We start from the raw sequence: 23,265 nt of genomic DNA, 5'->3' as shown, positions 1-23,265 counted from the left end.
TGTTGTTACAAAAGATTTATATTTTTAAAACATTTGCTTCTTTTTTTTATTTTTATTTTTTTACGTTTTATTCATCAAAGTATCCTAAAAAAGTATCACAGGTTATGAAAAAATATTAAGCAGCAGAACTGTTTCCAACTTTGATAATGAATCATCATATTAGAATGATTTCTAAAGGATCATGTGATAGACTGGAGTAATGATCCTGAAAATTCAGCTTTGCATCACAGAAATAAATGATAATTTAAAGTATAATAAATTGAAAACCAATTATTTTAAATTGTAATAATATATCACAATATTACATTTTTTTTTCTGTATTTTTTATCAAATAAATGCAGGATTGATAAGCAGAAGAAACTTCTTTCAAAAACATTCTCTCTGTCCTAGCATGTATCCCATATTTGTATAGGGTTAAAAACTTTTTTTGTTAAAAAAAAAAAATTGTATATGTTTCAAAAATTTTGGCCTGTACTGTATACAGTATATATATATATATATATATATATATATATATATATATATATATATATATATATATAATATATATATATATATATATATTAGGGGTGGAGCCGATATATATATATATATGCTTTAATGAAATGTTACACTAATTAAGTTGTTTACAGAAGAGAACATGCATTTCGCAAGTTTTATTTGCACATTTAAAAACTTAGATGCCATATTTCAACTAGCTAGTTTGTATGTTGGCAAACTATCGTGGAGTTAAAGCGTTCTTTCGAGCTATGAACCGCGTACATGTGATGTCATATGGGGCGGGGCAATGCGAATCTCCAAACTCCATCTGAGTCCGTTTCGTCTGATGCCTTTTTGTCTGATGCCTTTTAGTCTGAGTCCATTTCGTCTGATGCCTTTTAGTCTGAGTCCGTTTCGTCTGATGCCTTTTTGTCTGTGGCTGTTTCATCTGATGCCTAATTGTACGAGACCTGACACCTGACATTGTTTTTCCTGAGACCTGAAGCTTTTTAGTCTGAGGCATGATGCCTTGTCTTCATATGTCTGAGGTCTGAGGATGTCCTAAAATGTACTAGAGACTATAGATGGAGAAACTGGTATTTTCGCGGAAAGTATGGTTACCAAACTTGTTGGGGTAACAAGCACATGTGACCAACCACATGTGGAGCACATGGTTTAAGTTTTTGTGACATCTAGTGGACATTAGTGGAATTTGCACAGTTAACATTAATAGAGGGTTGGCAAGTCTCCCGCCTTTGGCGCTCTGCCTCACGCTCTCACACCACAGAACACGAACACTCTCATACAACAGAGAAATGATGATGCGACTAAAAATATGCGCATGCACATGTTTACTGTATATTGTAACGTTTACATACTATTGTTTTCTCTACACTATGGCAAAAAAAAAAAAAACACTTTTTTTTTTTGCCATAGTGTAGAGAAAACAATTTTTTTTTACATTTATTTATACATCTATTTGTTTTTATTATTATTAATTAACCAGTAAAGTCTGACTCGCTTGTAAATTACCATAGAGGTGATATTACCTGCTCAACATAGATGGCAGGGAAAGCTTATATGGAATAAAAGTGCAACTAAGCACGTGTAATTTTCAAGATAATACTGCTAACCACCAGCAGCCACGTTTCTTCCACTACTACAGCTGTGATTACTTAGTCCTAGATATTATTAGTTATATTAATACTACTATTACTTTTACTTCTAATACTACAGCTACCGCATTTAAGAAAATATATGTGACCCTGGATCACAAAACCAGTCACAATTAAGTAGGCCTAGCACAGGTATATTTGTATGGGTCAAATTTATAGATTTTTCTTTTATGCCAAAAAATCATTAGGATTTTAAGTAAAGATCATGTTCCATGAAGATATTTTGTAAATTTCCTACTGTAAATATATTAAACATTTATTTTTGTAAGTGAATGCAGCACAAACGCGAACATAAATGGACAACTTTAAAGGTGATTTTCTCAGTGTTTCGATTTTTTTGCACCCTCAAATAGTTGAATTATGTCCTATCACAATGAACCATACATCAATGAAAAACTCATTTATACAGCTTTCAGATGATGTATACATCTCAATTTCCCAAATTTGACCCATGTGACTGGTTTTGTGGTCTAGGGTCACATATAACTGTTACACTTTTTAAAAAAATAAAGGTTTCGTATATTAACTTAATATTTCTTACATTTGCCGTCATGATAATGATAACCATTTTAATTCAAAACATCGCCTAATATCACACGTCATTCTCGAAACATTTAGTTAGCATTATTTTGCGCATTCAAGCCTTACTCAAGTCAGTCTCTAAAAGACGTGTCGTTTTCATCCATACCTGCAGGAGTCGCTGTTTTCTGTTAGACGGACGCATTATTTCACTTTTGCTCCTCTGCTGTACATCGGCGAAGAGCAACAACAATAACACGCTGTCAGCGCGGATTATGGAGCAATAAATGACAGTAAACGTGGATTGGTCGTTTGAGGCGGTCTTACTGTCGTTCATAAAACTCCGGTCAATGTCAATTCTGCACTAGTAGCTGTTACTGCAGCTGGATTTGCGCTGTCTCCAGGTCAGAAGAGCGGATGCTCCTGAACAACTATTTTTAGTAACTGGATAGTTCTTTGTTGTTTTGGGATTTTTCAATAATGTTTCCCTTATTCATGTATATTTGACGACAGGAATGGCATTCAATAAGACGTATGTACGCGTGGGCTACTCGTGTTTTGGGATGTTGGTGGGATTTTCGGCGTTTCTAGTGTGGAACATCGCCTATAAACAGCCGTGGACAGCCGCGATGGGTGGATTATCAGGTACATTCTTTGGCTGTGTCTCAAATGCAAGTGAGCCGCCTACCTAGACAGCATTCTGGTCATCATAAACTGATGCTGAACGCACCTGGGATGCTAAAATGTTGTCTAGGTTGGCAAATAATTAGTCTTAGCCTAGGACAGTGTTCAAATAGATAATGGAGTTTAAGTAAACTTTGCTTGTAATTGCTACTTTTGTGCCTTTCGTCGAGTAGCAAGTAGTATTTACACACTTTCATTCAAAAGTGAGGAGTCAGTAAGATAAAAAAAAGAAGGCAATCGTTTTATTCAGAAAGGATGCATTAAATTGATCAAAAGTGACAGTAAAGACTTTTACAATCTGTAACACTGTGATGTTAATTTCTTGAGCACTAATTTCTACTGAAAATTCAGCTTTGCCATCACAGGAATAAATTATATTTTAAAATATTACAATAGAAAACCGTTCATTTAAATTGTACTAACATTTCACAATGTTACTGTTTTTACTGTGTTTATGATTAAATTAAATAAAAAGATTAAAAACATGAGACTTCTTTCAACCAAATAGTCTGACCCAAAACTTTTGAAAGGTACTTCACACAAATCCGTCCACAGACGACCATTCAACATGTTCACTGGGTTGTGTCGAACACGTAGAAGTTGGCCTGACATCATCATTGTTTCCATATCTAAAGCAAATTAGTCCAAAATCTTTGTGTTTGGGATAAGAAGGGTATCACCTTTACCTTAATAAATGCCAGCAAAAGATTTGAGATTTCGCCCAGACCAGTGGTTTTCACTAAACCTTTGTTCCTCAGTGCACTTTGATCCGTCACTATGCTCTTCAAACTCAGGGCCTTTGAGTTTGTGTTATGCAAGTATGGTCTGTGCATTTGTACTTTGAGTACAAGTTTTATACTTTGGTCAGTCTAGCTTCTACTGCAAATGATGGCATGATTTTACAGAATTTTGGTCTGTGCAGTTATTAGATGGTTGACCAGTCATATTAAATATTTCAACAAATATTAGGTTAAAAAATGTAAAGCAGAGCATATTTCAGGTGTTGTAACTGTGGCCACCGCTTAAAATCACCTTTTAACTGTTTGCAGTTCACTTAAGGACATTTTTGTCTTTTACAATTTTTTTTTTTTTTTTTTTCATTATATCCATTTTTTTAAGTGTAATAGTGTGGAAAAAATGTGTGTATGTGGGAGGGGGATCTCAAAAAATTCTCCCAAAATTTTGGGGAAGTAGTTATACCCGTGGTAATGTCAGTAAGTTTTAGTCTAATGCAGTAACTTCAGCATTTTCGGGAAATTTGGCAAAGCTCAAAAGCTTCCAATTTTTATGACAGTTTTTTTGACATGGACATTTTATTCCTCTAAGGACCTCAGAGTAACTTTTTTAAATTGATGCACACAAGTTAAATGGTCGTTTTTTTATAAGTACAAAAATATTCCTATATGTGCGTGGTCACAAAAACGGCTTGTATAATAATTATACAGGAATAATAAAGCATGTCACACTGCAGTCACTTCTTGATATTTCACATGAACTAACCTATTATTTATAGAATTTGGTTTTTTTTAAGAGGGCAAGTAAAACTTTTGATTAGTAAACATCCTGCCCACATACACCGCTGTTTAAAAAAATGAAAATATGATGGTGTTGGTCAGGGAGATTATGGTTTGTTGTGTAATATCACAAAGTGCTCTTCTGTAAATCTAGCAGCACATGCAGAACTGAGAGCAAATAAGTGCTGTCAAAAGAATCAAACAGGAACGCAGCAGTTTACACATGCATGTGAGAATATGACAAAGCAATAATAAATTGCAGACTCATAGATTCAGTCACGTGCAAAACTAGTATGTGCTTTGAACTTCATATTGCTCATTGTGTGTTTATACATGTATTTCTCCAGGTGTTTTGGCATTGTGGACTCTGGTCACACACATAATGTACCTTCAGGACTTTTGGAGAACATGGCTAAAGGGACTGAAGTTCTTCTTGGTCACAGGCGTCATTTTCTCCATGGTCTCCATCATAGCGTTCATCTCCTTCCTCTGTGTTGCCGTCTCCCACAGCGAATGTGAGTAGAGATCCGTACTGAAGCACATGAAAGGCATTGTATTTGTAACATTTAGGTGTGAACTTCATTCATATCAGTCTGAGATGAAATGTTTTGAAGAGAGAGTGGCCTTCAGGACATTAAACTCACAGGAGGACGGTTGTTTGAACTGTTTCACTTTCTTTTTAATGTGTGTGTGTGTGTGTCTACAGCCCTCACAAATCCTGCCAGTCTGTACCTGTCGTGTGTGTGGAGCTTCATGAGTTTGAAGTGGGCGTTCCTGCTGGCCCTCTATTCTCATCGATATCGCAAAGAATTTGCCGACATCTCCATCCTCAGTGACTTTTAAATATACACACAATAACACACTGTGCCCACAGAGAACGGAGACATGCTTGGCTGTTGGACCAGGAAAACTCAACGTGGAGAGTCAGAAAGCTTTCGTGTTTTTAGTATATCAATATATGACATTAGTGTATCACTTCTCTCTCTTTCTACTGTTGTCTGTTCAGACAGTCTATTGTAGATCTTGTTAGACGCAAGAGTATGTTGAAGGATGTCATCTGTTATTTTACATTTTTGGACTTTTTAATAGCTCTGATCAATGTCAATATTTTCACTTTGAGTATGTATCGTTTATAGGTATTAAGAGGAGTCTTTTGTCTTTCTCCTTGCTGCTCTTTTGTCCTGAATGTTTTTTCTGCAGTTTCACTATGGGATATTGATGTCACAGGTTTTTATTAAGCTGATCTGTCACTAAAACCCGATTTCTCCTGCTGCTGCATAGCTTTAGGTAGTCCAAACTGATAAATATTGGTTGTTAAATAAGCACTTTATTGTCTAGACAATGTAGTCAACATTTGCAATCACAATCGCAAACCTTGTGTGGGAATCTTGAGGCTTTATTGAGGAGGGAAACGTTGTTTGAAAGGCTTTTTGTTTCTTATTTCTTATTTATACTTTTATGACCCCAAAGCAACATCCAGCACACATTTGAATTGAATGATTCAATCAATGATTTTTGTAGCATTTTTTTTTTTACAAACGGTTAGTGATTTCAGTATTTACCATCACATGTCTGTCATCTGAGTGTTGTTTAGTATAAATTCATTCACTCAGATAATACTGCATGCATATCTTATATAATGTTGAGATTTCTTTTTATATTTACATTGTGATATACTGTTTGAATGTGATGTTGGCGTTTGCCTAACATTTCAGACACTTTTGTGAACATATCCATTATATTGTATTGTTATGAAATTAATAACTTTATGTATGTGTGAGCGGGCCATTAATAAAATAACCTGTTATGGCAACCAGACACATGCTTCTTGATTTCCAAACTGTTTTAAAAAATACAGCTTTATTTAATTCTGAGAACAGCAAAACATGTTGAAGAAAACTGAAAAGCCTACAAAACATAAAAATCCAGGCAAATTATGTGATGGCATTTCACACAAAAAGCTTTGAATGTAATTGTAGAGCAATTTGGTAATAAAAAAAAATGAATATCCTCAGAAATTAATATCAACCCAAATGGACTTGCAAACTGACATAGCAAAAAGCAGTTTGTACCCTTTTCTTTGTTATATACGTAGTTTACAGTCAAGGATAGCTGCCTTACATGTTCATTGAAGGGAAATCAATATTAATAATAATAAAAAACAATGTAAAATGTCTCAGGATTTTTTTTTTTTTTTTTTTTTCATTTTTAAATGGATGAATATAAAGTGCAATTAACTAAAGCTTTTAGATATAAATTGTCAAGACCCTTCAAATGCACTAAGGCCAGAGGACTACTGTCATTTTAAAGACTTGAATATAAAACTTAGATACCTAAAATTGTAGTCATTTAACAATCCACATGGTAACCCTTTACACTACTGTTCAAAAGTTTGGGGTCGGTACGATTTTTTCAAAGAACCCTTATATTCATCGAGGCTGTATTTATTTAACCAAAAATACAGTAAAAGAATAATACTGTGAAATATTATTACAATAAAAAAAAAAAAATTTCTATTAATTTATTTTAGAAGGTAATTTATTCCTGTGATGGCAAAGCTGAATTTTCAGCATCATTACTCCAGTCTTCAGTGTCACATGATCCTTCAGATTTCATTCTTATTTCTGCTGATTTGATGATCAAGAAACACTTATTACTGTTGATGTTGAAAACAGTTGTGCTGTTTATATATGTTTATATATATATATATATATTTGTGGAAACCGTGCTACATTTTTGACCGTGCTACAAAACAAAGCTTTAAGCATCCTTGAATTAAAGCATTAATTATTTATTTTATTTTTATTTTTAGAAAAGACTCTATCTGACCCTAAACATTTGAACGGTAGTGTAAATACCTCTATGGTATAAACAGATGATCAAACTCCTATAAAAACAATTCTGTTTCTCACTTAATGTTTCTCATACATTTTCACTATGGCTTCATGTGCAATCTATAATTGCAAAATCAAAAAAATGAGTCAGCATTTGAATAAATCACACACTAGATGTGATTATGACAGTAAAGTTATTTTGTTCATCTTAGTTCCTGAGGATTGTCTCCTGTCTCACATAGTAATATTACAGTAGCTTCAGTCTGGATGTCTTCTGGATTGCTTCTGCTTGGAGAGGAATGAAGTCTCCCACAAAAGGAGTAAGACTTCTACATTACATCATCTTCATCATGCTCCATTGGCTCATTTGGGAAACTACAAAGCAGATACAAAGCAAGAGCAAGCTCAATATATTCAATAGTTTTGTTAGTTTCAGTTAGTTTCCAATATGCTAAAACTGAAAGCTCATAGAGTGCAACAGTGCACAACCGCTTTTTCAGCAGGGTTGGTTACGGAAGTATTTTTCCGTTCAATTTTCCCATAGGGATTTTTTTAAAAAAAAGTCTTTGTTAAAGTGTTATAAGCCATGAACAAAAGCAACCAGTCACATTACAAAGTTTGAAGCAAAAATGTATTTGAAAAACAAGACTGTGTACTTGACAATCTACAAAAAAACTACAATCCTATGAAGCATTGTGAATGACATACCGGTAATCGAATTAAAAACAATAGAGAAATATAAATGTATTAATTTGCAGTTGCATATTATATACAGAAATAATATATTTTAAGTTCAGTGCAAAATATGCAGATATATACAAATATTGAAGTATTTTTTATAGTGTGACAAGACTCAATTACATCCATAGCGGTGCTTCATGGGAGAGGGTGTTCCCTGTAGAGCTCTTTTGCTCATCGTGACACTCTGATTGGTGGAGATTTTTGAAGAATCATGGGTAATGTAGTTTTTTTTTTTTTTACCAGGAATTCCACTATAACACAAGATTCTTTAAAAAGTAAGTTGAATACAAATAGTAATGCAAACTGATGGCTTCAGCAAAAGCATATACCCTCGATTTACAACCTCAGAGTTCACGGCAGGTCTGTCTATAAAAGTTACTATTAAAAATCAATTTCCTTATGGAGAAAATGAGTGGAATTTTCTGAATGTTGCACTCTATACTGTTTGTCTTACCGGCTTCTGTTTGGAACATTCATAGTAAGGCCACCCAGGACTAAAGCAGCTTCAGTGCCCGCCGAGTATCTCCTCTTTCCTTTTTCATAAGACAGAGTCTTCAGCATAAAGCTCGCTGAACGCCAGTACCTGCCTGAGAGGGAGACAGAGAGTAGTATGAAAAGAAAAGATCATCAAGACCACAGAAAATAAACATAAACAACACAAACTGAGCGATTCTCACTCTGAAAATGCAGCACCGTCTCCAGAGATTCGATCGCGTTGGCACAGGGACTCCTCTGTAGTTCCTTCTCAGCTAAAGGCTCAGGCTGCAGAAACAAACAATACTCAATTCATGCAATACCCACTGTGTTAAACATGTTCATGTTGGCATCTGTAAGCACACACACACACACCTCATTTCCCACGAGAGCACTGACACAGGCTTGAGATGCATCGCAGAGGGATATGAGGTCATAACCTCCCTCTAACACCAACACCACTCGACCTTCAGCCAACTCCATTAATTTTTGGGTCAAGACCCCGAAACCTGAGAAATTTCACATAAAACCTTATAAACCCAAAACCAATCAATGGCACATACGGACACAAATGTCACACCCTAAAGGTATCAGTCACATTAGTCATTAGTTACAAAAATATCAGCGACTCTTGATACAAGTTTAATATGTGTCATATGAGAGCCTTAATGACTTGACACATTCGCGATAGCTGACATGGGCATAACAGTCATGATTAAGCCAATAACGTTTGAGTCCCAACAAAAATGCAAAGTCATTATAAGCTCTTCTGCTTCCCATCTGAAGGACTCTTATTTTTATTCTTAGGGGAAATCCTACAGAGCAAGAAAATGCAGACAAGCACAAACACTCTCAAGCTCAGATAATATAATGCTCTTGCAAAACCTAGTGAGCTAATAAGGCAACAAAAAAAAGTTGATTATAAATAAAATAATATTTTATTCAGTACGGAAAATTATCATTAAAAACTATTTAAATTATTAAATATTTCAAAAAATACAGCAAGGTAATATAAAAAATAATAATAATTTTAACCAGTATTTATGTGCTAGGTATCTTCATGCTTATTACAGTACTATGTAAACATGTTAACAGTAAACTAAATAGGAATAAAATGTGAGTAATATTTCATAATGTAGTTAACATTAAACAAAACAAACAAAAAAACCCATATATATATATATATATATAGCACTATCATTTGGAAATTGAAGACACAAACTCTACACAGTTTGTATTTTTAATACGTACATTTTGCTGAGACCATGTATCCTCCCAGAGAATCTGAGTGACCCTTTGCAGCATTAAAACCAGCTGAAACCAGCACCACATTTGGGGAAAACTCATGAGCAATAGGCATAACTACGGTTCTATAAAGAGAGACACAATATTTGATTAAATATATGGTATAATGCCCTTTTCACAAGATGTAAAATAAGTTTTTGATGTCCCCAAAGTGTGTATGTGAAGTTTTAGCTCAAAATACCCACAGATATTTTTATATAGCATGTTAAAGTTGTCACTTTTTGAGGGCGAGCAAAAACGCACAGTTTTTGCGTCTTTCCCTTTAAATGCAAATGAGCTGCTGCTCCCAGCACAGAGGGCGGAGATTCAACAGCTTGTGTCCTTTTACCTCACACACACATGCACTGAAAATTTCAAAAACTTTTAGCCTTTTATGTACAAACCGGAGTCAGAAAGATGGAGAGACTCAAGAAGAAGTGAAAACATGTAGACAACATTTCTGAATGGTTAGTTGATGTATTTATGTAGCCTAGCTTATGTGCAGTTATCTTCTAGTCATTGATTAGCATATTCAGTCTTGATCATCTACAATTCGTGTTCCGGGGGCGGGTTTATGTAAATTTTAGGGTTAGTGACGTCACTAACCCGGGAGGAATGTCGTGTAGTCCCTACCAGCCATTAGTTGTAGTCCTTAAAAAGCAATTTCTTTAAAAGAAAATATCTCCCTTTGCTTTGAACTTTGAGCGTTATAACTTTGCAGATGTTGTAAATGCTCAAACAGCAACATTACACACTAACTATAGTTAAAAAAGTGAAATCATATTCAACCACCCCTTTAATTAGTACATGTAGACTTAATAGTGGCACCAGATAGAACTGCAAACGGGTTCCCAGAAGAAAGAAAATCATGCAGGTTTGGAATAACATAAGGGTGATTAATGATGACAGAATTTCCATTTTTGGCCAAACTATCCCTTTAACGTGAGATCAGAATGAAACTAAACACACTAAAATGACTGCAGAATATTACCTGAATGCAGCTAGGTATTCTGCATCTCCTATTGGAAGACTCAGCCCTCCTGACCACGCCACATTTACATTATAGCCTTCCCCTTTGTCAGATCCTGTCTGCAATACATTCAGTTAGTTTACATATACATGCGGACATAGCAGTATGACACTTAAAGAAAGCACAGCTTTGCTCAAATATCAAACACACTTTATAGTTTCATAGAAGAATATACACAAAACAAACCCTGTTGGGTCCTCCAGTACCATCATAGTGATGCAGAGATATATAGAGGACATTAGGATTGGTGTAGAACATCTGCTCAGTTTCATTATCATGATGAAGATCCTGACAAAAGTGCAGAGGAGTGCAATGTTTAATAAAAACACAAACCTTTTGGAAACTTCATTGATTCATACACAAAAAAAAAAGCTGAAGCGTGTAATTTTTGGGGAATTATCGGCAAATTAAATTGCAAAAAGTATGATTGTTGAAGGCAAGAAGGAGATCAGAAATCAGGTGAAGCTTAAAACTTAAGAAACCCTGACTAGGCACAGTACAATATACACTATATACTGTATCTAAATCTACAACTCCATTTCCAGAATAGTTGGGACATTTTGTAAAATTTTGCAGTTTGCACTGATGCACCCCAATACCAGGACAGATGTTTGTTTTCGCACCTGTCACTGATGAAAATCTGGTTGGTCCCTTTCGTCTTTGGGACTGAGAACTCGATGTCCATTTTTTTCCAAAAACAAGCTGAAACATGGACTCATCAGACCACAGCACACATTTCCACTGTGTTTTAGACCATCTGAGATGATCTTAGGCCCAGAGAACTCAGCAGCATCTCCGCATAGAACTGATAGCTTTCTCCTTGCGTAACAGAGATTCCAGTTGCATTTCTTAATGCAGTGTCAGACTGTGTTCTGAAAATGGTTTTCTAGAGTACTCCTGAGCACATGTGGCTATATTTAACACAGTTTCTCATGCAATGTCATCTGAGGGCTCAAAGGTCACGCACATTCAACAGAGGTCTCCTGCCTTGCCCTACACAGACATAAAGACATAAATTCTTTGCAATCTTGCATTGAGAAATGTGATTTTTGAATTGTTTGACAATTCTCTCATGATATTTGGCACAAAGTGGTGAACCATGACCCATCTTTGCTTGCAAAGACTGAGAAGCTCTTTTACACCCAAATATGATACCTTCCACTATTACCAGTTCACCTGCTCATTGTGGACTGTATCAAAGGAGTTGAATAATCTAACTTAAAACTTAATAATCTTTTCACTTTTATTTGCCTCTGTCCCAACTTTTTTGTAGTCTGTTGTAGCCATCAATATCAAAATTTGCTTATATTTACAAAATGCAATTATGTTGTTCAGTGAAAAACATTGGAAAACTTTTCTTTGTACTTTTGTCAGTTAAAAAAAGGTTCAAGAGAATTAAAAAAATAAATAAATCACAGATTGTGAATTTTATAGCATTTTACAAAATGTCCCAACTTTTCTGGAAATGGGGTTGTAAAATCTCATGGTCAAATACCCTTTATCAGTAAGTGGAAATATGTGTAAGTGTGGAAATAAATCCACAAAGGCAAATACTGTGTTTTTGTGTGTCTTACCCAGTCGACTATAAGGATCTTTTTAAGCTTTGTTCGGTCCTGAAGCTGTTTAGCAGCAATGGCCACAGAATTAAACATAGTGGAGTCACTTTAACAGACATAATGAGAGAGATCAGTTTTTTTACAGTGCTACTTAAAGTCAGTATGAAAAAAAACCCTCCTGAACGTATTGTGAAAGTTTCATTGATGTACATTATTAAAAAAAACACACACACATAGTAATATACAGCATTATTACATGGCTTGGTTGAATTCTAATGTAGAATGCGGTCTGTTATTTCTTGATAACAGACCGCTGCTAAGTATAACACACCGTTGCCATGAAAAACAGAGCGTTGCTATGGACGCAGGATTCTAACCGTAGAGTCGGAACAGACTATTTTCTTTAGCGGAAGCAATACAATCGTTTTTAAATCAATAAACTCCTTTTTAAATCAATATTTTGTGTCAAATTATTGATTTATTTGGTAGCTAGCCATGTACTAAGCGGGATAATGTAGAGCGAGGCAGTTGTTATAGCGAATACGTTGCCTGAAGACAACATCCGCCTCGCTCTACATTATCCCTTACATATTTAGCAGCTTCCTACATAAGCTACCGTTCAAAAGTTTGGGGTCGGGTAAGATGTTTTAATGTTTTTGAAAGAAGTCTCTTTTGCACATCAAGGCTGCTTTTATTTGATCAATTATACAGTAAAGCAGCAATATTGTGAAATATCACTACAATTTAAAATAACCATTTTCTATTTTAATATATTTTTAAATGTAATTTACTCATGTGGTGGCAAAGCAACGATGTAAAAGTTATTTTAATGTGTCCTTGCTGAATAAAAGATTTTAAAAAAATCATACTGACCCCAAATTTCTGAACGGTAGTGTGTGTGATCACAATATCAAATATTATTCTATATATTTTCTTGCTGAACATCCCGTTTTACTTTACGCGAAAGTGGCTGTGAACACCATTTCATGTTGATGTTGTAAAGTGCAACTCACTTTGTTTGAGAATGTGATGCATGGTGTCCTGAGGTTGTGACCACAGCAAACCCATTCTAAGGATGAGTCAGAAAAAGAAGAAGTGAGAATCTTTGTGGTTATAGGAGAAAGAGTTGTGGACAATAGGAATCTCACCCTTAGCTCTCCGCTAGCCACATGCAGAGCCAGCTCGATCACACTGCCGAATGCCATATGCAGTGCTGCTGTGCTGCAGGAACTATTTGATATGGTTTTTGAGAGCCCAGAATGAAGAACTGACAGTTCCTTAGGAGTGGCCAGCCTGCCTTTAACCCACTAAAACACAAGCACACACACATGGATGTAACTTCTCACCAGTGCAATAATAGTTACAGCTATATGTTTTGTTCAGCATTGTTTACCTCACACTGATCCTTGAGGCCACACTGCAGCAATCTTGACCAGATACTCCTAATTCTGTCGTCATGTTCACGGTGAAAGCTGATATCTCCACAGTCACACTCACGATTCAGCATACGAGAGTCATACACCAAACCTACACACACACATACATACTATATACAGTATAAATGCATTTTATACAACAGTTACAAGAGTGCTGATATTCAGTCCAACAACACTGGGAATTCCTATCACTCCGCTTATCTGTGTTTGTGTGTTTCGGACAGATAGTCAGTCTGTCATTTAGTGGTATAAATACTTTTATTAACTTGTACTTCTCTATCTAATCAATTTGACATTTCTTTGTCAATTACACTGTTTTCCTTCTTTTTTCTCTTTAAAATCAGTGTTACCTGACTAGAGAACACAGAGAAAAAGAGCTGTTGTCTACCCTTGTGCCAAATAGGTAGGAAAACTTCAGCACCCATAATGCACTGGGCATGTTGCCATCCAAGGCCACTCCTAGTCTGCTCCTATTGGATAGGACGGGTTGCCAAGTTTATGGTTTTCCCCACTGAATTGGGCTACATTTAAACTGTTGCCACGGGTTGATTTTTTCCCTTGAAGGTTAAAGTTTTGACATATTGCATAAATTAGATTGACTGAAATGCTTGTATTGAAATATTTTATCTTATACCAATGATAAAACTGTGCTGGAAGTTAAGTTTTGTGAAGGAGGACCACTGGTAGGGAGCTTTTAAATTATATTTATAATCCCCATGATATAGTGGTTTTCAATTTGTATAAAAGTGACTGTAAAAAAAAAAATTGTTAGTATGGGGATGCCATATTTTGAGTTTTAGTATATTTGGGATATGGTCTTTGGGCTACGTTTGGGCTGTTTTTGATTGGCCATTGGGCAACACTATGGTTAGGTTTGAGGGAGTCAAACAGGCTTGACCAGAGACAAATACTGCCTTGTTTGAGTTGGAAATACTGTACTTCTAAGCCAACTTTCCTTTAAATTAATTCAGAAGAAAAGGAACAAGGAACGCCTTCTGTCCAACCCCTCAAAGCAAAACCCCTTCGTGTATAGGTAATAAAGCTGTTGCCATAGTGTTCCATTTTTATCATAATGCCGTTTAAAGAGAAGACAAAGTTTGATACAATTTTCACTGATAAACCTACTCTTACAATAACTGTTTTGTTAACCCTCTGTGGGCAGGGATGCAAAAATGCAAAATATAATCTGTAGTTATTAACAGTAATTTCTCAGCCTAGCTAATACAAATATAGAGTAAACTTTGTTAATTTACATATACTACCGACATTGTAACAATACAAAGCGGGTTGAAACTTGGCGAACTTGCACTTTAATATTAACTTCTTAGTACTTAGAATATACTGTTTGGTATTTTGCATGTCACCCTTTTTTATGACAGTAGTGTTTGAGATGCATGATTTCAAGTTTGTCTAAATCCTGATGATCTTTTGCTTCAATGGGAGCTAGAACACCTGACCATCTGTACAAAGGAATTCACATGCTCAATGAAACAAATTTCCTTATTTGATTGGACTTATTGACTTAAATATTTCTTAAATATTTTCCACAGGGCGTTTAAGTGGATGTTTTATTGTGACAACTTCTATCCTCCTACCTGTGGTGTATTTTGGTTTGCTCCTTATATTCCAGGCAAGAGGTGCGGTTAAATATGATGGCAGAGTTCTGTCAGAGGTGTCTGGAGTGGATTGCACACGTGCAAGTTTCCGGTGGTATTTTTTGTTTTGGAAATCCCAATATTCATCACTGTGCAGTTCTCCCGGGGTATTACTGCAACAGTTATAAAGCGGGGCTTGAGATGGAACGCTTACTGCTTCTCTTGCTCTCTGTCTGTCCCTTTCCAGCTCTCCAGGAGAAACAGGCCACACTGAGCGAACAGGTACCTTATAAAGAGATAGAGCTTGTGAAAAAGAACTCTGTGTGTTTGAGTGCAAAAATATTTGCATTCGCCTCACCTTTTTTGGAGCGTGTTGTTGGAATGCCTCCTGTGGCCACTGATGATGGTACATGGGGTGTGGAACCATAAGAGTCTGAGTGTGTATGTGCGTAAAATGCTGGATAAAAGAAGGTGCCGACTGGGTTTTGCTCAAAGGCCTATGAGACATCACTACACAATGTTCTGGGACTGTGAGAGAGAAAGTGCAAATTACACTAACTTACTTTTTCTTTACACCAATTTTTTTTTGCTCTAAAGATCAGTGAATGTGTGTGTTACCTGTAATAATAGGTGGTGAATGCATGGTAAAGACCTGTGTACGCAGTGGCTGAAAATGAGCGGTAGGACATTCAGACAAGACGATGGGGTTCTGAACGTCAATGTGTACAGGAAATTCATCCTGAGGAAAAGAAGCTGCAATTAGCAATGAGCAGGGTGCAGGCTTATCGTAGCATTACCTTCTAAACTTACCGTTTAAAAGATTGGGTCAGTATGATTAAAAAAAAAAAAAATGAATACTTCTTTTTTTTTCTTTTTTTTTTAGCAGGGTTTCTTTATGACAGTAAACACATTTATAATGTTACAAAAGATTTCTATTTCAAATAAATGATCAACGTTTTTCAACATTGATAATAATAAAAAAAAAAAATCAGTTTCCACAAAATTGTTAAGCAGCACAACCATTTACAACTGTGGTAATAGTAAGAAATGTTTCATCATCACCAAATTAGCACATTCAAATGATTTCTGAAGGATCATGTGAGACTGAAGACTGGAGTATTGATGCTGAAATTTTAACTTTGCCATCACAGGAATGAATTACATATGAAAATATCTTAAAACAGGAAAAAGTTATTTTATTTTTGTAATGAAATTATATTATTACGGTATTTGAAGCTTTGTGACCATAAGATACCTTTTTCCAAGTATGTATGTACGTATATATATATATATATATATTAGGGCTGTGAAAAGATTAATCGCGATTAATCGCATCCAAAATAAAAGTTTGTGTTTAAATTAATATGTGTGTGTACTGAGTATAATTAAATTTGTATATATAAATACACACACATGCATGTATATATTTAAGAAAAATGTGTTATTTATATATATAAAAAATATATATTTATATATAATATAAATTATATATAAATATATACAGTATATGTATGCAAATATTTCTTAAATATATACATGCATGTGTGTGTATTTATATATACAAAATAATTATACACAGTACACACACATATTAATTTAAACACAAACTTTTATTTTGGATGCGATTAATCGCGATTAATCTTTTCACAGCCCTAATATATATATATATATATATATATATATATATATATATATATATATTTTTTTTTTTTTTTTTTCATTTCTATAAAATTTTATTTAAGTTTTCTCTCAATTTAAAAACACTGTTACGCAGCTTCACATCAATTAAATATTAATCATTTTAGAACCAATAACGGACCTTGAATGATGATGTGCTATAGGTCTGTGGCTCTTGATGGCTCATCCTTTTATCTGGTGATAAACTTCTCTTGTACACTGGAGCAGAACTGAAAGATACCTCTACAAAATGCAAACAGCAAGTCACCACAGGATCTTTGCTTTTTAAGTTTATGATAGAGATGAAAAATATGACACTTTTGAAAGCACTTAAGTTAATACACACCCATAAAGTCAGATGCTCTGACAGCAGGGGGCGCACTGGTTTTACACTGCAGTGGGTTCTGTCTTGAGTTTACACTTCTCTTTGGTCGCAGCTTTAGAATTGGCTCTGAGGCTTCTCACAAACATGCACACACACACAAATTTATGTTTACAGTATAAACACATGAAGACACATGAAGTCCTTCGATGTTTGCTCATTTCAAGCTCACATGTTTATTTGAAAATGTACATGTGTCACCTGTTCTTCTTATTGGATTTTCCTCCTCAAAATAAGAGTCAGGTGTGTTAGATGCACGCAGCTGTTGTGGATCCTGACTTTCAGATTTTCTGAGAAACAAGAATTTAAAATTAGAATTAAAACAATTAAAATGCACAACCTACAGTATATGTGTACACAGTTGAGGTAAGAATTATTGCCCCCCTTGGTAAATATGGCCAAAGACAGCTGTGAAAATAAATCTGAATTGTTTATCCTTTTGATCCTTCATTAAAAAGAAATCACAAAAACCGAAACCTGTCATTGAAGCAAAAAAAAATTAAAGTGGGAGGAAACTACATTATGAAATAAATGTTTTTACCAATACATGTTGGCCAGAGTTAACAGAACCCCTAGAAATTCTTATGAGTAAAATGTCTCTTAAGTATATTCCCATTCATATTACTTTTTTTTTTTTTTAGCACATCATGGTGACTAGGAACATGAAACTTGCCAGCCATGACTTCCTGTTTCACAGGAGTATAAATATTTCCTAAATAATCAATCACAATGGGTAAAAAAACCCCAAATGATATAGTTCTGTCATGACAACTCTCAAAGTGCATGGTAATTGATATAAACAATGTTGATAAGTTTGGTCTTGGCAAAATAGTTATGCTATCCTGCTGCTGCTGCTGCTGTTGCTGTTGCTGCTGTTGGTTATTGCTACTGCCAATACATACAGGACATGCTGCTGTAAGTAAGTAAGACATGCTGCTGCTGTACAAAATAGCATACATGAATTACCCATAGCAGATCTTTACAGGTGGAGCTGGGGAAGGTGGAGGGCAACAGCAAATGCTGACCAAGTATTTAAAAAGGTTGAGCAGTGAGCTCATTGGCTACCGATACGGAGGATCCAATCAGCTGTGCCCTATAGAGAATGATGATTGCATGTAGATTGAGTTAAGGACCTATCAACATGTGCCGTCTAGTGTTTCATGACAGAACTTTGTATTTCTGATGTGCAGCAAAATAAAAAAAAGGGCTGTAAGAAAATAGCATTAAAAATGTCCATTTCCAACATCAGGGCAGTGATTATTTCCAATCAACTATATGAATCTGCCTGGAAGAGGGCATGTCTATATTGTCTTAATGCACGCTGAGGAGGATAGTTTGAGTATACAAAGACTCTCCAAGGATCACTGCTGAAGAATTGCAGAAATTAGTCGAGTCTTGGTGTCAGAAAGCCTCAAAACAAATAGGCTATATCAAACGGTAACTACATCACCACAAGTTGTTTGGGAGGGTTTTGAGGAAAAAAAAACTCTGTTCTCATCCAAAAACAGATTCCAGCATATTCACATGCCAGAAACTACAGGAACTTCTAACGGGACTGGGTTCTATGGTCAGATGACACTAAAACAAAAATATTTTTGGCAGAAAACACACAAGATGGTTTAGTGCAAAAAGTACCTCATGCCCACCGTTAAATATAATGCTTAATTATTTTTCTGCCAGAGGTCCTGGACATCTTGTTCAGATAAATGGTATCATGGATTCGATAAAATACCACAAGATGAAAAAAATCAAAACCTGATTGCCCCTGCTAGAAATCTTATAATTGGGCCGTGGTTGAATCTTCCATCAGGACAATGATCTAAAACAAACATAAAAAATGATCACAAAAATGGGTCATTAAACACAACATGAAGGTTCTGCCATGGCAATTCCAGTCTCTTCACCTGAACCCTACAGAAAATTAGTGGGGTGAACTAAGGTGATATTCAAACTTGGAGCTGTTATCTTCGCAAATGGAGACTGCAAAAAGTATTGAATAAAAGGGATAATTATGGCCAACGTGTATTGGAGCAAAACATTTATTTCATAATGAGATATTCCCACCATTTTCAATTGTTTTGTCAATGAAAGGTTCGATTTTTCGAAGATCAAAAGGATAAACAATGCAGATTTATTTTCATAGCCTGCTTTGCTAATATTTATTTACCAAGGGCACCAATATTTCTGATCTCAGTAAGGATACAGTAATGGCAGGTTTTTATTGTTTGTAACCTGATCTGCTTCTTGCGAATATGTAGATTTAGTATTCGTTTCACCTGGTCACTGGCGACAGCACCTGCCAATCACAACAATCATCAAATCACACCAGACCAGACAAATTAGAAACACCATATGGAATTACAGTATAGCCTACAACAGGGTCAGAAATGAACCACGGCTTGGTGAAAAATGCAGATGAAAAATGTCAGAGCAAAAAATAAATGTTTATCTGACATTTTTTAATTATTTCATAATATTCTACTCTAGGCCTGTATGGGTTCAGACACTGGAGTAAGCATTCTAGTTGCAATTTAATTAGTTTTGGAAATAAATAGACAAGCCATTCTTTTACATACAAAAAAAATATATTTGCCCCTGAAAATCAATCCATCGGACCAAATATCAACCCTTAACAAAAAATTAATAAAAAAAACCCACTTTCTGACACTGGTATACAATAAAAAAATATATATATTTGTAAAAAAGAAAAAAAAAAAGAAAAAGAAAAATATGAGTATACTCTGTTCACTCTTCTTTTTATTCAAAGGCTGATTAAATGGTTGTTTTCCCACTTGTGCGCTCTCCCTCCTTCTCTCCAGCTTCCTGTGCGGATGTTGAGACATCTGAATAATGAGGATGAGACAGAATATCAGTTCTGAAACTGGAATATTGAATATCAATGGTTCCAGAACAGGCTTGTTTCAAAATTACACTACAGTATGCATGCTAACCAGGGTTGTGTAATACAGTGTAACTATGTAGATATCTATATTACAATTGTAACTGTAAATAAATTGTACAATTGTAACTTTGGGGGGAAGAGACTATCTCTTTAAGCCAAAAAGTATCACAACAGTCCTTAGTCCAATAGGTTCAGCAATGCAGGACTTACTTTACCCCCGCCAGTAAAAGTACTTGCACAGTCACCCAGTAAAAAAAAAAACAGTTACAAATAGTTCAGAATAGTTCCTCTAGAGCGAGAAGACATTAAATGGCTTTTCAGTTTCTGCAGTGTCCTTCTCTGTATTTTTTTTTTTATGAACTCAACACATACCGAAACATCATTACCATTTCGTTATATGCTACCGCAGAAACCATGCTGCACTCAATCTGGGCTGGATCACTATGGTAACCCTTCAGCTGACAAGGAAGTGCTCTATTAAAATGCACATAGAAGAAACTCATCCACTTCCTGAAGCTAAAATTAGAATTGTTTGTCTGATTTAGGGGTGATTTATGTAAGTATGGTATGCTATTCTCATCCTACAATTTGCCTGACCTATTTTTGACTTAAATGGCTCTTGGGAAACATTTCAGTCAAGATGACAAAATCATCGCAATGCATAACAATCTCAAAGTCTAACTTCCAAAAGTTCTGGGTAATTTTGTGCAGCTTAAACGCTTTTATTTATCCATCATTAAGAATGAATAAAAGCAGCTGAAAGACTAAAAAGTGCAAATCTCACACTTTAAGGGTTTCATGCGATACACACAAATAGCAAGCTAGATTATAGACGTGCTTATATATTATATATATATATATATATATATATATATATATATATATATATTTTGTTCTAATACTAAACTAATAAAACCAAATAATCTTACTCAGAAAGATTCAAAGTCTGACCAATAGACTTGCTACATGTAGTAAATGCTACATTACACTTCCACCTTTGATCATTTAAATACATGCCATTATATTTGACCTATTAAGTTACAATAATATTACAGGAAGCCTGCGATGTGGCAGAAATTTCAGTTGTCTATATGGTAAATGAACATAGCAAATAAAGTTTAAACACATGCAGGTCTCTTACCTGTCACATCAGCATAGCTTTTCCACATCTAATACGTTTCCAGGCACCAAGTGCTCATCTAAAAATGACACATAACACGCATTTGCACTTTCTGGCTGGCCACTTAAAAAAATGAAAAGCAGAACTACAGAAATCTATATTCAAACCACCTGCAGACGACAGCGAGCTCCAAAGGTGTGATTTCGTTGAGTGACATCTAGCTTTATGTTCACGCTGTCAACTCTGAAGCCCCTCCTGTTGAACTTCCTCTCTTCTCACTACATCAACAGTTGTTTGCTTCTCTCTACGAACAAATCCATCAATGATTTCATTTGGAATCCGTGCAAGTTGTGCGTGCAAATGATTGATATCTTAATGTCCGCAATAGCCACAATTTAGCTTGCAAAATGGTTTGCTGCCAGAGTCAAGTAAAGGAAGAGTGTGTATTTGAAAGATAAGGAAGGCAGGGCACACGCTATTATCTGGTGCCACTCTTACCAACTAATGTACAGAAAAGGGTTATTCTGGGATGGGAAGTCAAAAGACATTCAAGTGAGAAAAATAAGTGAGGCGCACTAAAAACATTTTTTACCAAATCACTAAATATGTAGAATCCGTTAAATGAACAGGAGAGACCAGTGATATATTTTGCATTTCAGGTCACACACCATAACATGTTTACATGTCAAGCATCAACACAAACATGTTGGTTCCATTATATTAATGAGGACATCTCATAGGCGCAATGGTGTATACTGTACAGAAGTGTTGATATTTGCAAAGCCCAAACCCACACAAACCTGTTGATATAATTCAAAACATGATTTGGCTCATTTAGGAACTTCTCATATAGCGAGGACTACTGAGATACTGAGATATGCGGGCTATATCCTACTAAAAGAGAGGGGATATTGCAAACAAATAGTGGGAAAATTAATATTTAAAAACCAAACCCCAATTTGGTTGTGTATATACATGAAATCTTCATGAAATGAAGTCTTTATTTATTTCATCCTTGATTTTCTCACATTTTTAATCACTGACGACTTCTCTGAGCTGGTTAAAATGTGTACGTTGATATATGCAAGTCATTTAGAAGAGGTTTGTGGTTCTGTGGCTTTTTGAATAGTTGTCACCTCAGCATTTGCACTGACATCAAATGAATGATTTGCTTTATATGATCAAACTATTTGTTATCAACTCTGCATGATGATATTTAATGGCCCTCCAATTTGTACATTGGAGCTCAACATGCATATAGTGTTCATGTGTGAATGCATGTCTGTGTTTGGTTTTGCACCTGCTCTACCGCTTTACAGGAAGCTTTGACCTCACCCCCCTTCACTGAGACTCTCTCATTCTCTGTTTGTGCGCTCTATCCAGGTTTGTATATGCAGATACCTGGGCTCTTTGCTGAGACAGCAGAGAGGACAATGTGGTTTTACTCAGAAACACATGCAAACAGGCTGCCCCATATAAGAACCACCCCATGCCACTTGCACAACCACCTGCAAATGCATCCCCAATCTTACTTTCAAAACAAGGCAAGCCCATGTGGGTGTCCTCCATGTTTTGAAAGTAAAAAACACTTAACTATTTTGTATGTTGTTCCAGTAAATACCTGTGCTGACCTCACCGCATTCCTTTCCATTTGCCCAGATCTGTGCATCTGTTTCACTGACATTTTGACATTCTGAGCATGAGCTAAACTGAGGAGATGCACTTTTTCCACGTGATGCATGGGACGACTGAGTTTAATAGCTCTATTGACTTCTCTAACATCCTGTATTTACTAATGTTACATACAGGAATTCAGTGTGACACAACCAAGATTAATTACATTGGCCTTCTCATGGCAACAT

General features: G+C 35.4%; 2 protein-coding genes across 3 annotated transcripts; one reads left to right on the top strand and one right to left on the bottom strand.

Moving 5' to 3' along the window:
* Positions 1 to 2,347: 2,347 nt before the first annotated feature.
* Positions 2,348 to 6,190, top strand: slc48a1b (solute carrier family 48 member 1b). Its single transcript, XM_084129260.1, has 4 exons — positions 2,348 to 2,578; positions 2,688 to 2,819; positions 4,720 to 4,887; positions 5,079 to 6,190. The coding sequence occupies exons 2-4, from the start codon at positions 2,690 to 2,692 to the stop codon at positions 5,213 to 5,215; spliced, it is 435 nt and encodes a 144-aa protein (XP_083985386.1). The 5' UTR covers positions 2,348 to 2,578; positions 2,688 to 2,689; the 3' UTR covers positions 5,216 to 6,190.
* Positions 6,191 to 6,882: 692 nt separating this feature from the next.
* Positions 6,883 to 21,833, bottom strand: hdac7b (histone deacetylase 7b). Of its 2 annotated transcripts, XM_084129226.1 has the most exons (21): positions 21,574 to 21,833; positions 21,425 to 21,482; positions 20,122 to 20,224; positions 19,614 to 19,677; positions 17,583 to 17,671; positions 17,346 to 17,456; positions 17,142 to 17,242; positions 15,941 to 16,061; positions 15,681 to 15,850; positions 15,323 to 15,608; positions 13,685 to 13,818; positions 13,440 to 13,598; positions 13,305 to 13,360; positions 12,310 to 12,397; positions 10,922 to 11,023; positions 10,697 to 10,794; positions 9,673 to 9,791; positions 8,797 to 8,930; positions 8,625 to 8,709; positions 8,402 to 8,534; positions 6,883 to 7,581 (listed from the first exon to the last, which is right to left on the bottom strand). In XM_084129226.1, the coding sequence occupies exons 3-21, from the start codon at positions 20,222 to 20,224 to the stop codon at positions 7,536 to 7,538; spliced, it is 2,199 nt and encodes a 732-aa protein (XP_083985352.1). In that variant the 5' UTR covers positions 21,425 to 21,482; positions 21,574 to 21,833; the 3' UTR covers positions 6,883 to 7,535. The 2 variants fall into 2 exon arrangements, with proteins under 2 accessions (XP_083985352.1, XP_083985353.1); XM_084129227.1 differs by lacking the exons at positions 21,425 to 21,482; positions 21,574 to 21,833 and having other exon boundaries at positions 19,658 to 19,677; positions 20,122 to 20,227.
* Between the last annotated feature and the right edge of the window lie 1,432 nt (positions 21,834 to 23,265).

Source organism: Abramis brama, assembly GCF_963993115.1.
Source record: "Abramis brama genome assembly, chromosome: 11".
Taxonomy (NCBI): domain Eukaryota; kingdom Metazoa; phylum Chordata; class Actinopteri; order Cypriniformes; family Leuciscidae; genus Abramis; species Abramis brama.
Note: the sequence above shows the minus strand (reverse complement) of the source record. Positions and strands in the feature narration are given on the sequence as shown.

What these genes read in the sequence shown, in the direction of transcription:
- hdac7b (XM_084129226.1), bottom strand. Translation starts at nt 20,224, where the DNA reads ATGTCTCAACATCCGCACAGGAAGCTGGAGAGAAGGAGGGAGAGCGCA. An exon ending in TAAAAAGAAGAGTGAACAGA is followed by an intron (nt 19,678 to 20,121) that starts GTATACTCATAT and finishes TGTGATTGGCAG; the next exon opens with GTGCTGTCGCCAGTGACCAG. An exon ending in ATACATGGTCTCAGCAAAAT is followed by an intron (nt 8,931 to 9,672) that starts GTACGTATTAAA and finishes GAAATTTCTCAG; the next exon opens with GTTTCGGGGTCTTGACCCAA.
- slc48a1b (XM_084129260.1), top strand. Translation starts at nt 2,690, where the DNA reads ATGGCATTCAATAAGACGTATGTACGCGTGGGCTACTCGTGTTTTGGG. An exon ending in CGCGATGGGTGGATTATCAG is followed by an intron (nt 2,820 to 4,719) that starts GTACATTCTTTG and finishes GTATTTCTCCAG; the next exon opens with GTGTTTTGGCATTGTGGACT. An exon ending in TGCCGTCTCCCACAGCGAAT is followed by an intron (nt 4,888 to 5,078) that starts GTGAGTAGAGAT and finishes GTGTGTCTACAG; the next exon opens with CCCTCACAAATCCTGCCAGT.